The sequence below is a fragment of the Penicillium subrubescens genome, assembly GCF_028828155.1.
Source record: "Penicillium subrubescens strain IBT 31985 chromosome Unknown utg000004l_segment0_segment0, whole genome shotgun sequence".
NCBI classification, from domain to species: domain Eukaryota; kingdom Fungi; phylum Ascomycota; class Eurotiomycetes; order Eurotiales; family Aspergillaceae; genus Penicillium; species Penicillium subrubescens.
In genome coordinates, this window is record NW_026643154.1 from 1948577 (window position 1) to 1963846 (window position 15270).

Below are 15270 nucleotides of genomic sequence, written 5' to 3' on the forward strand. Positions count from 1 at the left end.
GTCTCGTGAAAATGGACAAAGTTTCATCATTAAAAATTGGAGTGAATAATGTGGGCTGCTAATAATAACACGACTTATACTCCGGGCGGTGACGCCAGCCCGCGCGGCGTAATGCCACTCTAGCCTTTCCAGGATAGCTCGACCATTCATCAACATTGCTTCGTCTCTACGCCCAACTCACGCTCATAAAGCGATGCTCCTACAGTGAACATACACAGTTCCCGATAGAAAATAATCAACACTTCATACACCATGGCCAGCGTGCAGCCAGGCCATTCTCATGGCGACCTGGTTGACGACGATTCACTCCTGGACGATGATCTGATTGAAGCCGACCACGGTAGGCCTTCCATTCCGCGACTCGGAATTACACCTTCCATGCGTTCTGAATTCTAGCTTGCTAATTCACTTTGCTCTGTTAGACATCGAGGCCGATGATCCCTTACACACGTCCGACACAGCCCCTCTACGAGGCAACATCGCATCCGACTCTGGCCGAGGCAGCCGCGTAGACGGCTATGGCAACTACCTTACCTCCTCGATTCCTGGTGAAGATCGCCGAGCGACCCAAAATACCATCGATGAGACTGTTTGGGCGACTCTATCGCGCGACCTGTTCGCCGTCTGGGAAAAGATGCGCCAGGTACTCTGGCCTAAATACTTGCTGGGCGGTATGCTGCAACGCGGTGGAGGAGGTATTGCAGGTGCTGCTGAGCGAGGCGAGGCATCTGGATTCGGTCGTAACCTGCGCGGGATCGTGGGTCGCTGGCCAGATGCCGATGTGGTTCTGCAGGGTGGCATGAGTGAAGGGTTGCGCGACTGGGATCTTTGGTATGTTGCCTGGATCTGGGAACCGGACTTTGAAAGTCGATTGGAGCTAGGAACTAATTGCTTGTTTAGGGGCCCGCTTGTCTTCTGTCTGGTTCTGAGTTTGTTCCTATCTGTCGCAAAGGGTGACCAGGCTTCGCTGGTCTTCTCGGGTGTCTTCTGCATTGTTTGGATTGGCGAGGCTGCCGTTACTCTGCAGATCAAGCTTCTTGGAGGAAAGATGTATGTGTCCCAGCATCAGGCTGTTCATTTTCTGCTTCCTCCGTGTGATACTGACCTTTGCGCCTCAATCTATAGCTCCTTCTTCCAGTCAATTTGCATCATCGGTTACACACTCTTCCCACTGGTCATTGCCGCGCTCCTAAGCGCGCTGGGCCTCCCGACAATCGCCAGAATACCCGTCTACCTCGTGCTTGTAGCATGGTCGTTGGCTGCAGGTGTCAGCATTTTGGGTGGCTCGGGTGTGGTGCGCAACCGTGTCAGTATCGCGGTATACCCACTGTTTGTGTTCTATATCGCGATCGGGTGCCTCTGTTTCATTAGTTAAAGGTGCAACAATCTCCGTGCCCTCGTCTTGGGCGAGGAAATTGTGCACTTCATCACCTTGGGCTTACACTCCACTGGATCTTCCTTGACCCTTCTCCGTGTGAATTGCGATCGACGCGTGTATACATTTCTGTTTGTAGCGGCTATGTTTTCCAGAATACCAATATTTCTTTTTGCGATATCACTTACGCCTCGTTTTGCTTTTTCGTTCCAGAATGATGATTTAAGTCATTTCTGGAATACTATGACCAATTACCGTAGGTCAATATCATCAGTCTAACCCAAGACTTGGGAGTTCTCTAGCCATAGTAGGGATGCGAGCCCTAAGCGCATTCATCTCAATCGCAAATAGGGTTTTCGTCCACCTGGAGTATGAATCGATTGGAGAGAACATGGATATACTCATAAAAAGTTTGATTCACAACCCTCTAGTAAGATTATGTCCTAAATGGCATTATGCTTCATCCAAACCTGGGACATTCCTCACAGCCTATACTTTCATTCACTCTGACGAATCTCAGTCTTTATGCGCTGACTTGTAAGGTTGAATTGAGATCCTGATGATTCACGAGAACTGCTTTATCTGGGTTCAATATGAAATGAATAAAACAATAGGCTATCTAGCTTATAGATCAGAGGCAGCAATCCTATAGGCAGAAAGCAGGGTAGTTATTCCAACCAATAATGCCTGTTCAGGCTCGACCTACTGGGAGGCAGCTTTGATTATCGCCTGGTGATTCACTGCGGGGCGGAGCGGTGACCGGGACAACAACACTTATATTCGGTGGTTCACTTCTTCACTCTCTCTCCTCCCAACCAACACACACCCGTCATCCGTGACCTCGACTTCGACGAGATTCGGCTGGTCTGAATTCCCCGACTTTGACTCACGGCTCACCTACCTCCCCATCTTTTACTCTTATCCCCGCTTCACAGCTGGTGTCTACCACCCGAATTCGCCCAACGTTCTCAGCTCTCGCGGAGTGTTCACTATGACCTCCGCGTCGGATGAGCAGAAGGCTCCTGCTGACGGTGAGTGTTGAATTATCCCGCATTATGCGCCTCGTGCGCAAGGTCATGAATCCTATATGGTGGTCGGTGCGAGCACTGGCCGATATCGCATGAAGTCATGGCAAGGCACTGGAGCAACCCTGAGCCGGCGGCTATAAGTGCTGCAAGGCGGCAAGTTCCAGGTTCTTGATGTGTCTGCATGCGTTATCCCATAAACCATATCAACCTCTATGCGCTTATCTTCAAATTCAAGTGCTGACCGAGCTCTTTCCTTGGGCAGTGACAAGTGGAGGCGCCCGCTCCCCGCCCTCCGACACCGACGAGCGCCCTGTCCGTAAGCAACTGAAGGAGACCTCGATCGATTCCTCCAACGACAAGGGCTCCGCCGCATCGGCCCCGGACCAGGGCAGCGGCAGGAAGCGGTCGTTCGAGGAGACCCGCGGCAATACCGACGACACCATCGAGAACGGTGACGGCCCACGAAAGCGATCGCGCGAGTGCACCCCCGAGGATGCGAAGAAGGAGAACAGCGCCGCAGTACCTGTACCACATAATGTGAGTGAGCCCACCCCTAAGGACGCCGTACCTGCCGCCCCAAGGACCTGGCCACGGATGAGTCCTCCCCTGGAATAAGTGATGGGCCCGAAGTCGAGTACATTATCATTTCGGATTCCGAGTCCGAGGATGCCGTACCGCATGAAATCGCGACGCCCCGGGAAATCATCGAAATCTCCTCGGATCCGGAGTCTGGGTCAGAGATTGAGATTGTGGAAGTTTGCATCCGCGAAAGGAGCTTTGGCTCCGTAGAAATCAAGTGGCTCAAGTACTTTGGGTACACTCGCGAAAACACACCCGAGTCGGAGATTCCTGGGGTGCCGACTGAATGCCCCACTCAATGCCCTGTGGAGTCCTCTTCAGTGGCCGGTCCCGTGGCCAGGAGCACACAAGCTGTCTTGAGAATGATAACACCAACACAACCTCACAGGACCCCAAGACGCACAACACCACCGACGCGATGAACGAGGACGACGCCAAAGCTCTGAAGAAGAAGCGGAGCTTGGAGCAGCTGGAGGAGGAAGGTGCGAAGAAGCTCGAGGAGACAGAAAAAAAACGACACCGGGATAATTCGCAGGAGCGGGAGACCCAAACAGCCAATGTAAGTAGACTCCCTATTTTCCTCCTACTTTTAATTCTTCTCGTCAGCCTTATCCCGTCAATCTCTCATCGCTTTTTCCTCTAGGTCTTTGCCCAAAGCGCATTCGCAACCGCGGCTGCGTCGTCCCCGTTCGCTATGCTCGGTGGATCGAGCTCGACTTCGACTACCGAAAAGCCCGCATCAACCTCCGCCTTCGCCTCTTCGGCTCTAAGCTCCTTCGCCGGTTCAGAGAAATCCCCCTTCGGCTCCTTCGGTTCCTCAAAACCCTCAGTATTCAAGTCTGGCTCCGGAATGTCTGGCTTCGGTTCTTCATCGACCTCTGGCTTCGGTTCCCTGAAGAGTGGATTCGCGGGCGTGGGCGGCGGCTTCGCTGCTGCTGGCAAGTCCGGCGGCTTGACAAATTTCGCATCTCCCAACGCCCCTGCGACCCTTGGCGGCGAGCCCAAGCCGGCAAAGCCAATTCGCGCCGATGAGTCTGGCGACGAGGGGAGCGACAATGACGAGGGTGAAGAGACCAGCGCCTTCGAGGCTGATAAGACCGACGAACGCTTCTATGAACAGACCAGTATGTCTTTCCTCTGTCTTTCCTCCCAGATATTTTTCAATCGGACATTCGTACTAACATCAGGACACAGTCGAGACTGGTGAGGAGGAGGAAGAGAACCTCTTCGCCTGCAAGGGCAAGCTTTTCCACTTTGGTAGCGGCGAATGGAAAGAGCGCGGCGTTGGAACTTTCAAGATCAACGCCCGCAAGAGCGATGATGGAAAGCAACATGGCCGTATGATCATGCGTGCCGACGGTGCCTTACGTGTCATGCTCAATAGCCCTGTCTTCAAGGGTATGACCTTTGGCGACGCAAAGAACCAAGAACCCACCTCCAAGCAAATTTTCCTTGCCAGCAATGAAGAAGGCCGAACCGTGCCTCTACTCTTGCGCGTAAGTCATCTCAATCGCATATTGATCTTCCATTACAGATAGACTGACCAACTCCTTCTATACAGGTTGGAAATGAAGCCCTTGCGAAAGACCTTTATGTTGTCATTAAAGATCTGTTGGATGGCGAGTGAATATGGGGAAGACGAGCACATGATACCAACCATAGAGGCTCCTGTCTAGCGCAAAGACTTCACAAGAGTACATGGGGGAATTGGGGAATCGGTGCACATGGAGTTTTTCTCTGCGCCACTATGAGTGAGCGGCTTGTGTGATTATTAGCGCTGGTTATTTACGAATTTCATCTGTTCTGACCTTTCAATCATTATCTGTTTTCAAGCATCATTCATTGAAGACTGAGCACGCTCGCAATCCTGCATTCCTATTCTAATGTGCTCTTTGGGTGCTCTGCTGCAATCTAACCATGTGTACGTCTGTCTCTGGCTAAGCTGGTAGCAAAGCAAACTATCAATCGGTGATGTCAAATGCATGATGTTAGTGCAGAGGGCTGAAAGGCTTTACCCGTATCAAAGAAATTGTTGCCATGTCTTGGGTGAGAGGAGGTCCCTGTACCGCCAATATTACCTAGGACATGCTTTGGATGCATGATTTCATCCGTCTCTTCTAGCGAGACGGGTACCATTTCACTATTTTACCCAATTCTAATCTTGAATTTACTATTCCTTGACCTTTACGTAGCCCAGAAGGTATCAGGAAGCCGGACTCGCCATGAGATTATAGAGACTAGTACGAAGGAGTTGATTCATGACAGATTTCAAACGATCTCAATTTATGATGACAATATTCACTTCTTGACTGCAACAACAAATAATCGGGGGTAAGGAAGCAATACCCTGCCATCATATGTTGACGGATAGGCTTTCTCCAAGCGCTTCAGGTACTCGCTCAGGAAACTCTCTTTCTCGTCCGGAGACAAAGGATCCACATATGGTCTCAGTCCAGTTCCTTTCACCCATTCAATGATAGCTGCATGATTCTCAAGATTATGGTAATAAGTAGTGTGGAAGATATCCACTTTCGAACAGACCGGTTTAAGTAGGTCATAGATCTCCTGGGGTGTCTGGAACGTATCACGGCCGACATCCTTGAGAGTCGCAGCCCAAGGACCATTTTCAGCAGTCTCTCGCATGAGAACGTGAGATGGCTCCTTGAGATTATCCGGGACCTGGAGAGCAAATACTCCACCAGAAGGTTGACCCTCCATCAACTTCTTGACAATACTGAATCGCTCGTCTTTCCCCAGCCACTGGAAAACGGCGTTGGAGAAAAATAAATCGACAGATCCTTCCGGCGAGTACGAGTGTAAGTCTTCGACGGAGAACTCGCGGTGTGGAAGGGCTGTCTTGGCTTTGCGGATCATATCTGGGGATGAGTCCATTCCCACGAGATGTGCGTTGGGGTAGCGGGACTCTAGGACCGCAGTTGAGTTTCCCGGTCCACAGCCAAGATCGACTACTCTCTTAGGAACTTGCAGAGGGACACGGGCAAGGAGATCGCGTGCTGGTTGTGTTCGCTCATCTTCGAATTTGAGGTACTGTGCCGCACTCCAGTCGTGGACTGGCTTTGATCCAGTTGTGGTCGACATTGCTTTGTGGCTGGCTGGTAGTCCCGCGAAAGCACTTCGGGAGAGACGGAGTAGTCTTCTGGACAAGAGTTGAATATGAATGGACATTCCGGATAAGAAAGAATGGAATATGTGGTGAGGAAGTGGAGGAGACTATCGGCGAAAGTCCAATATATATGTGAATCTCGGACAGACTCCGGCTCTCATTAGCGTGGAGATATCAAGGGGTATGGGCGTGGGAGTTGTTGATGACCGGCGTATATGAAATTTGTTGTATGCCACACTCCACGGTCGGATGAACTTCTGATGCTGGATAAATTAATCCAATACTACATCGGATGATTCAAAAGAGACTGATTACGCTGATCGGTCATCAAAATGAGGTATGCCCGGTCGACCATCGGCGAATTGATCGAATCATCATGTTGTGAGCAAACTGCCGATAATCGGAAGAGCCAGAATGGTGATGATGTTGGAAAGGTGGCAAGCAACACCTGAATCAACGATAGATCTATTAGTCTGACAGTAGCGAGAAACGGCAATAACTTTATGAATTGACAGCCTTTTGATTGAGTCATTCAAGGGTGCTCTTGAGTATTGATCGGGGCTCAGGCCTACGCATGACCGGTATAGATGAGACTACCTAGAGCGTTCGCTATGAGTCGCAGGGGAAAAACACAATTAACCTCGATGAGGCTGAGAATTAAAGCCAAGGTAGATCTATTGCAAGGACATATCATTGAGAAATTCCAATGGGCTAAATCGTACGTACTATTCAAGGCTTTGCAAGCCTGGACTTTGGAAGAGTTATGTGTATGTCAAGATACAACCACGAGGGAGACCAGAGCAAGATTTTTAAAAATCAGCTCTTCTTTTTCAGAGTGAACCCTTCTCGTTTTCTTGTCATTTACACTTCTGAACTCCCTGAGAATCACGATCATTATTGAATCGGGGTTACGCACTACCATACTAGGTTATATTGCCACACGTGACCTCGCGTTTCCTTGCTTCTCGACCCGCGACGATCTTTTGCTCGTCGCAATTTACCCATGGCCTTGTGCACGACCGTAATGGGGTACCGACATGATGGACACTCCAAAAGTTCCCGCTTCAAATCCCTTGAAGCGGAAGCAGAGCCATGATGGAGATGATCGGGCTCCTAGCCCCGCTAATGCTCCATCCTCGAACGCGTCGTCAGTAGGCGGCACCGACAACGCCGCAGAGACCGCTTCCATTCACGATGCATCCGATTCGCAAACCACGGAGGGTGGAACAACTACAAAGAGGAGAAAAGGGCAAGGAAAGAAATCGGCTGCCTCGAACCCACGATCCAAAGCTCCGAAAAAGAGAACTCCTTCTATGCCATGGCCAGACGAACTTAAACGCCTATCGCAGACTCATCGCGCTCTGAACCTCGTTTATACCTTCTGCTGTACGCGAAAACACTTCATCACGACATTTGACAATATCAAAAAAGCTGTTCAGGCGCAGCTCGGCCAAGGTCGAGAACTCACAGTCGAGGATGTGGCCAGGGTCAAGGTGTTGGTCCCTCGGTCGGTGCGGTTCGAGTATGTCGATGAGGCTCGACTAGAGATCATGACGGTTGGCGATAGAGAAAGTGTGGATTATGGATCACGAGGGGTTCACAATACGCTCGCTACCGAGATGACCGATATTGGCACACATCAAAATGACGGAAGGAAGGACGTTCTTCTGTTCGAATTCGTGGATGGTGACCTTAAGCGGGAGGTACAAAATCCTAAGACCGGAGAGCCGTCTAAACCTACACGTCGCATGAAGGATGAGGACTTGAAGATGCCGGTATACAGCCAGAAGCAGATGCTCGCTCTTATTGAAAAACGCAACACCAAATTCACTGATGCGATTGATGCGTTTCTCGTCCGCTGTGAGGACGAGGGGCTCGAGCCTGTAGAGACTTTGGAACAGGAGAAGAATTTATTTCTTCCCACGCCTCCTGGTAGCGAGGTAAACACTCCTGCTTTTGCCAAGGCACCTACAACTATTCCTAAAGAACGCAAATCTATCGCGGAAATTATCGCCGAGATCCGAGAGATGGAGTGGTATCATGCTCAGATCGTCCCGGAAGGGCATCGAGTATTTGATGCGCAATCTCCTGTTTTCGGTGATTTGTCATTTCAACTGTCACAAGACCTTGTCAACGCGCTCTACAATACGAAAGGCATCACACAGCTCTACTCTCACCAGGCCGAGGCAATCAATCATCTATACGAAGGTCACAATGTGATTGTATCTACCTCAACAAGCTCGGGAAAGTCACTCATCTACCAGATCCCCATGCTTCACGAACTGGAAAAAGATCCTGACAGTAGGGGCATGTATATCTTCCCTACCAAAGCCCTGGCTCAAGACCAACGACGCAGCATGATGGATCTGTTGCGGTTCATGGACGGCTTTCAGCAAACGATAGTGGAAACCTTCGATGGAGATACGCCGATGGGTAGCAGAAATGTCATCCGGGATGAGGCTCGCATCATCTTCACTAATCCCGACATGCTACACATCACCATCCTCCCACAGGAAAGTGCCTGGCGCACTTTTTTGAAGAACTTGAAGTTCGTGGTTGTAGATGAGCTGCATGTGTACAATGGCTTGTTCGGGTCCCATGTAGCATATATCATGCGACGACTCCGGAGGATCTGTGCCGCGGTGGGCAATCGACATGTCAAGTTCATATCCTGCTCCGCTACAGTTGCGAATCCAGAGCAGCACATGAAATCGATCTTCGGCGTGAAGGATGTGAAATTGGTGGATTATGATGGATCTCCGTCAGGCCGAAAGGAATTTGTCTGCTGGAATACACCGTTCAAAGATCCGGCTGATCCAACCTCTGGGCGCGGTGATAGCGTCGCTGAGACTGCACGTCTGTTCTGTCAATTAGTTCTTCGAGGAGTCAGGGTGATTGCTTTTTGCAGAGTACGAAAGCTGTGTGAAATCCTCTTGCAAGCTGTCCGCAATGAATTCCAGGCTCTGGAAAGACCCGAAGTTGGCAAGATGGTCATGGGCTATCGAGGTGGATACAGTCCACAGGACCGTCGACGGATTGAAAAGGAGATGTTCGAAGGGAAATTAATGGGAATCGTGGCAACCAATGCGTTAGAGCTCGGAGTCGACATCGGCTCCCTTGATGCAGTGATAACGCTTGGTTTTCCATATTCAATCTCTAATTTGCGACAGCAAAGTGGTCGTGCAGGCCGGCGAAACAAAGACTCGTTGTCTGTGCTGGTTGGGGAGAGATACCCAACTGACCAGCATTACATGCAAAACCCAGACGAGATTTTCACGCGACCAAATTGCGAGCTGCAAATTGACTTGTCCAATGAGCTCATTCAGGAGGGACACGTCCAGTGTGCGGCCTTTGAAATGCCTATTCGCCCAGACGAAGACTATGTCTACTTCGGCGAGCAACTATTCGCCCTTGCCGCTACTCGATTGATCAAGGATAGCATGGGTTTCTATCACTGCCATGACCGGTTCCGGCCCCAGCCATCGCGGTGCGTGAACATTCGCGACACAGAGGATACACACTTTGCCGTGATCGACACAACGAACAATCGCAATGTTGTTCTTGAAGAAGTCGAGGCTTCACGTGCGTTCTTCACCATCTATGAAGGTGGCATCTTCCTACATCAAGGTCAAACATACATTGTCAAGGAGCTCAACCCAGAGCGCCACTTTGCACGCGTGTTGCGCGTTCACGTCGATTGGAGCACCATGCAACGTGACTACACAGACATTGACCCAATCGAGACCGAGGCCATGCGTCTCGTCGGTACGGGACACGATTCCTGCCGCGCCTTTTTCGGCGCTGTGCAAATCCACGCCGTTGTCTACGGTTTCTTCAAGATTGACAAGCGCGGCCGTATTCTCGACGCTGTCGCTGTCGACAATCCCCCAATCGACCTGTTCACAAAGGGTATGTGGCTAAACGTACCCTCGCGAGCCATCGATATACTCGAGTCGCACAGACTCAACGTTGCAGCCGCCATTCACGCTGCAGAGCACGCGGTCCTCTCACTCCTCCCCTCTTTCGTGATATCTTCACCCGGTGACGTCCGCACAGAATGCAAGGTCGCCAAGAAAGAGATCAGTAGCGGGCTACGTCGTGCGAATGCATCAGGCAAGTCCAACGCAGAACTGGAGAAGAAGATCCAACCACCATCCCGCCAGCGACCTGCACGATTGACCTTCTACGATGCAAAGGGTGGGTCCTGCGGGTCTGGCATTGCGAGCAAGGCGTTCGAATTTATCGGGTTACTTCTGAGACGGGCAGTCGCTCGCATCGACTCTTGCTCTTGTCTCTCGCCCCAGGGGTGCATCGAGTGCGTTTGTGATGAGCGATGTAAGGAGATGAACGTTGTCATGAGCAAGGCCGGTGCGGGTGTTATTCTTCGCTGTTTACTAGGGTGGGAGGTAGATGTTGATGCTTTGCCTTGGGGCGAGGATGTGGAGGGGTTGGAATTGGGTCATGGCAGTAGTCGGGAATTGGCCGGTGGGTGGGAGACGGTTGTGAGGGCGAAGGAAGTCCCCTGGAAGGCTGGTTGTGGCCCACAAGAGAAGGAGGACTCCTAAGGTTGGCTTGTACCTTCCAATGGCCATCTATCTGCTAAGGACGATAAGCTGGGGGCTGTCCACGGGTGGCACTTCGATCTTACTTTTGCGATTGCCATCTCCGCGATATACACACCTTGGGTAGCACTCATCGTTATAAGCAATAAATCCATAATCTCCTATTGATGCTAATGTATTATTCTTCACACTATATGCTTAACTACTGTCTAGGTATACCCTTCGCCCTACTCCGGCGTACCCATGAGCTTTCTATACCAATGCCAGCGTGGTTCAAACAGAAACCTAAGTTAAACCTAAGTTCGACCCAACTATTATACCACTAGATTTCTCGGGCGGTTGATGTTCAAAAATTAGACATCTGCCTATATAAAATGTCCCTTGCATGTAGCACATCCAACGTACACAACCGAAAAAGAGCCGGCGAGGGCTAAGAGGTAAGCGTGGTTAAAATACCTAGTCAGGTCATCAAAACCTTCGCGACAAAAATTGGCTGGTACCTATCGGGAAACGGTGATGAGAGCTAAGGATGTTACCTAGAAGGCTAGCTAGCTATGGGCTACAAGAGAAGTAGGTCTTATAGGGTTACCCTGTCTATTTATTTGCTGTTTGGAATGCGATTTGGAAAAACATGTAGAAGCAGGGATATTCCAACCACGCTAAGGTTAGCTATTTGGCCTCACCCACTCTTCTCGCGGAGCAATCTCATATAGGCAGGCATTCAGTGTCTAACATCAACCGCCCGGGTGGTCTAGTGGGTAAGCAATACCGAATTTCCCAAACATCACCAAACATATCACTAACATGAATCCCAGTATGATTCGCGCTTAGGGTTAACCCAAAGCAATTGACTGCGCGAGGTCCCCGTCGATCCCGGGCTCGGGCCTATCTTTTTTGTTTTCATTTTTCATCGCTTGTATTTTCTAGTTATAGATCTCTTTGATTAATTGGGTAGGCTATCTATCACATTAATTATCGTGTGTGAACCAGATCTCATGCGTTGAACGGAAAACATACGATCATGAACTCTGAGTTCACCATAGAGATAATAACCAAGATAGGTTCATACATGTATTCAGCCTAGATTAACGAGATGGTTGTTCTTTCTGGTATCTTATTATTTTATCACATAAGTTCTGTAATTTTGTACATTTGAGTGCGACAAAGCGATATCCATTTTGCTTAAAGCCCATTGCTCGGACATATCTGGTTGGCGAATCATAAATGTAGCGTAACAAACAATCTTACCTTTTGCCAGTAAAGCCGTGTCAAACTTTCATCTCACAACGGTTGAAGCATCTTAGCGAGACCATGGACATGAGTCCTACCCTTTCGACGACTTGACTTGGCATTCTCACAAGCCTCTTTATAATGACGAATCCTTCTCTTGAGAACGAAGAGATGCTGAACGGCGAGTTCTACCTTGTGCTCCACACATTTGTTAAGGTTTGGAGGACCCATCACCACGTCACTGGAAATCAGCATCTCGTTCCTGGCATCTAACAGAAGCCTTGTAACTTCTTTGGTAAAGAAGACAATATAATCATGATGTGGGCATGGCTAACTTTTTTCGATCAAGTATTTGTTGAAGTGTTCAGTGAGACCATCGATGATGTTGTCGGTCAATATAATTGCCATATGGTGATAGGGTGGATGGGAGCGTGAGCGACTCCATGTTGTAAGCTGTTTGATGGAGTATTCGGTGCGGGTTCTGAAGGGTGTGAGTGAAGTCATTTTGATTAGATAAGTGGTGATTGTACAGGAAGGATAACGAGGGGGACGAAAGGGGGGTTTATATTCGAGGTCATCGAGGTCCAAGAAACCTTTGGCTGAGACGAGCCTGAAGGACTTTGTGTGCAATGAAGCAATGTGGAAGCAGCCTTTTCATTGTTATCTCTATTTTTGTCCTCTTTCATAGCTCACATCGAATCATAGCATTGTGGTCAAAGAGACAATGGGGGTTCTTTGATTCCTTTCATCGGTGGCCATCTCATTGAGTGCCTTCCACTAAATACAAGGCTCAACCTTCTACGTGAACCCAGGAACTCTTCCACAATATTCAGGATATTGACCTTAACCATAGTTGTACCGAAATTCCATTAAGTCAAATCGTTGATTAAATCCACCTTCTAACGCCAAGCTTGTATTTATTGATTTGAAGATCGAAAAAACCCCACTTACCTTTCTAACAGCGCCGTAAAGGCCTCGTCGTGAGAGGATATATTAAGAGTGTCTTCTACGGGCATCGCTTACAGCAACAATAACAGCTCGTAAAATCCACCGGCAAGTCTCCAGACAAGATATGGGCAAGAAAATGGGAAGCCCTTCTCAGGTGTTCCTTCACAGGGTCTGTAAGCTGTGTATTTGCCGCAAGTTTGTCCCTAATGATCCCAAGGAACTTTGCAATCTTCTCACATGCAGTTTTCTTCTTACTTGATGGCCACAACGTACAAAATGTCAGTAAGTCGTCGACCATTTCGCGTATTGTCCGAATCATCACGTCATGAGGTATGGTGCGTCTGCCGGTACCCCATCGCTCCAGGTTTATAATTCCACGGCCGACGAAATCCAGATAGTCGGTGTGGTCTGAGTAATCCATAATTACTGTTGATTTGAAGGTTGATGGTGCTCGGAGTAGTAGTATCGAGGAAGGATTGGGGACTCACCTTGGGGAATGCCGATTTCTCGCTTCTGGGGAAGAGTTGTTCGGGGTCGAATATCAGGGGAAAATGGCGGTTATTATATTCAACTTTGTTTGCTATTTCTGTACTGTACAGTTTATTATACCAGATTTCCATTGTCTGATGAGCAAAGAAGTCATATGCTATTGTCTTCTTTGATGGTACTTCCAACAAAGATCTTGGAATAGTCTTGAAGGCTTTGTTGAGATATGAATTGGGACGGACAGGTAAATGTCATGGACCAGAATTCCCTAATTGTGAGGATATTCTGGGTTTGTGGACGCATACAGGGCTGGTATCACCGAATTTGCAGACCAACTACCTTTGGATCTGGTTGCATGGGTACCTCGCCGAGGAAAATATATAGCGTAACCACATTTGAGAATAGGACTGGTGAAATTTGCAATCAATTCAGTAAGGAACAAATAGTAAAGGTAGAGCATGACTTCACCCCCCCCCCTCGATTTCCTAATTCTTGAACAATTTTGTTTGTCACACTAGAGTATGGATTTGTGCTAGTCGGGCGGCTGCCACCTTAGGCAGGAGTCCACGAATGGAAAACCCAAAGCGGACTCCACTGGGCTCAGTTATAAATTTACTGGGCCTCAGGCCTTCAACAAGAACCGGTTCCATAACTCAGTTGGTTAGAGTGTGGTGCTAATAACGCCAAAGTCGAGGGTTCGACCCCCTCTGGGACCATCTGAACAGATCCGCTCATTCGGATTCTCTTTTTGTCATCTTAGATGTTCATCTGACGGACTGTTAGAATTTTTCTTGACTTGAACGAGTAACTCTGATATGGATGTGAACCAATTGGAAATACTAATCCGATTATTGAAGATCTACCCACACACCCGGGTTCAATATTATAGTCGCAACAACTTGCAATCAGACAGCCACATAAACAGACAAGTACATAGCAAAGTAAATCCGCCAGCAACGATGCTCTAGACTCCATTTACTGTACCTCGCTATACTCCACTCCGCCAGCACATAGTCTAATCTCTTCTTTCCCTCAAAACCACATCCATCCAACTCACTGATGACTCAAAGCATACCCAACCTCAATCCAATTATCACGCTCCAGATTACCCAAAATCGTCAACGTATCCTCCATCAACTCCCCAAAAACCCCATTAACAGGCTCGTCCTCACCCAAATCCCGCAAAAAATCTCTAATTTCTCTCAAATTCCGTCTAGCAAGCACACACTGCTCGACGATACGATGAATATGACCCCGGGACGAAACGGAGATAGCCCGCGTCTTCGCCGCATACTCTTTCATGTATGAATTGATTTCCAGGGAGATGTTACTGGCTAGTATTGCTTTTGTGGAGTTGGGGATAAGCGTGGAGCGTCTTGACCAGCCTTTTAGGGTTGAGGTGGCTAGGCGGAGGAAGGATTCGAATGTTGGTTTGGGCAACGCTGGTGGTTCGTTTAGTGTTGGTGGTGGAGGAGGAGTGGGTTGAGTGGATGTTGGTTCGTCTACTGCTGGTTGGGGATGTTGTTGTGCTGGTTCTTCCTCATGCCGGTCTGTCGATACTGGCTCATCCTGATACTGCTCTATTTGATCGTTTTCCCTTGGTATATTTGGCGACGTAGCCTGGAGCACATCAACTAGATAATCTCTGTCTGATGGTGACAATTCTTTGAAAGTTGAACGTTTCTTTTTCTTCCACCGTGGAATGAGGCTCGGCATTGCTGCAAGTGGCATGGATTAGATATGCGGAGCTCAGGTGCCTGGAGGCAGCGTATCAATGGTGGACGATTTGTATGATTGCAAATATCAATCCTGATGAGTTAGAAGAAGCAGTCTTGCCTGATTGGGATTGAAAAGAAGTACTGATTTATAACAACCCTCGATGGCTGTGACTCACTCAGATTTTGCATTGTTGGTTTGTAACTTTTTGATTAAAGACAA

The 15270-nt window shown here is 48.9% G+C and overlaps 5 protein-coding genes across 5 annotated transcripts; 3 read left to right on the forward strand and 2 right to left on the reverse strand.

The window, feature by feature from the left end:
* Positions 1 to 252: 252 nt before the first annotated feature.
* On the forward strand, positions 253 to 1375 carry N7473_005800 (Yip1 domain protein; the record flags this gene model as incomplete). Its single annotated transcript, XM_057151740.1, has 4 exons — positions 253 to 340; positions 423 to 831; positions 901 to 1050; positions 1126 to 1375. The coding sequence occupies 4 exons, from the start codon at positions 253 to 255 to the stop codon at positions 1373 to 1375; spliced, it is 897 nt and encodes a 298-aa protein (XP_057009545.1).
* Positions 1376 to 2366: 991 nt separating this feature from the next.
* N7473_005801 (uncharacterized protein) lies at positions 2367 to 4609 on the forward strand (the record flags this gene model as incomplete). The annotated part of the gene is made up of 6 exons (XM_057151741.1): positions 2367 to 2406; positions 2666 to 2940; positions 3371 to 3541; positions 3626 to 4106; positions 4177 to 4478; positions 4544 to 4609. The coding sequence occupies 6 exons, from the start codon at positions 2367 to 2369 to the stop codon at positions 4607 to 4609; spliced, it is 1335 nt and encodes a 444-aa protein (XP_057009546.1).
* A 671-nt stretch (positions 4610 to 5280) lies between these two features.
* On the reverse strand, positions 5281 to 6081 carry N7473_005802 (trans-aconitate 2-methyltransferase; the record flags this gene model as incomplete). Its single annotated transcript, XM_057151742.1, has 1 exon — positions 5281 to 6081. The coding sequence occupies one exon, from the start codon at positions 6079 to 6081 to the stop codon at positions 5281 to 5283; it is 801 nt and encodes a 266-aa protein (XP_057009547.1).
* A 1062-nt stretch (positions 6082 to 7143) lies between these two features.
* Positions 7144 to 10671, forward strand: N7473_005803 (ATP-dependent 3'-5' DNA helicase; the record flags this gene model as incomplete). The annotated part of the gene is made up of 1 exon (XM_057151743.1): positions 7144 to 10671. The coding sequence occupies one exon, from the start codon at positions 7144 to 7146 to the stop codon at positions 10669 to 10671; it is 3528 nt and encodes a 1175-aa protein (XP_057009548.1).
* A 3714-nt stretch (positions 10672 to 14385) lies between these two features.
* Positions 14386 to 15048, reverse strand: N7473_005804 (uncharacterized protein; the record flags this gene model as incomplete). Its single annotated transcript, XM_057151744.1, has 1 exon — positions 14386 to 15048. The coding sequence occupies one exon, from the start codon at positions 15046 to 15048 to the stop codon at positions 14386 to 14388; it is 663 nt and encodes a 220-aa protein (XP_057009549.1).
* Positions 15049 to 15270: the final 222 nt, after the last annotated feature.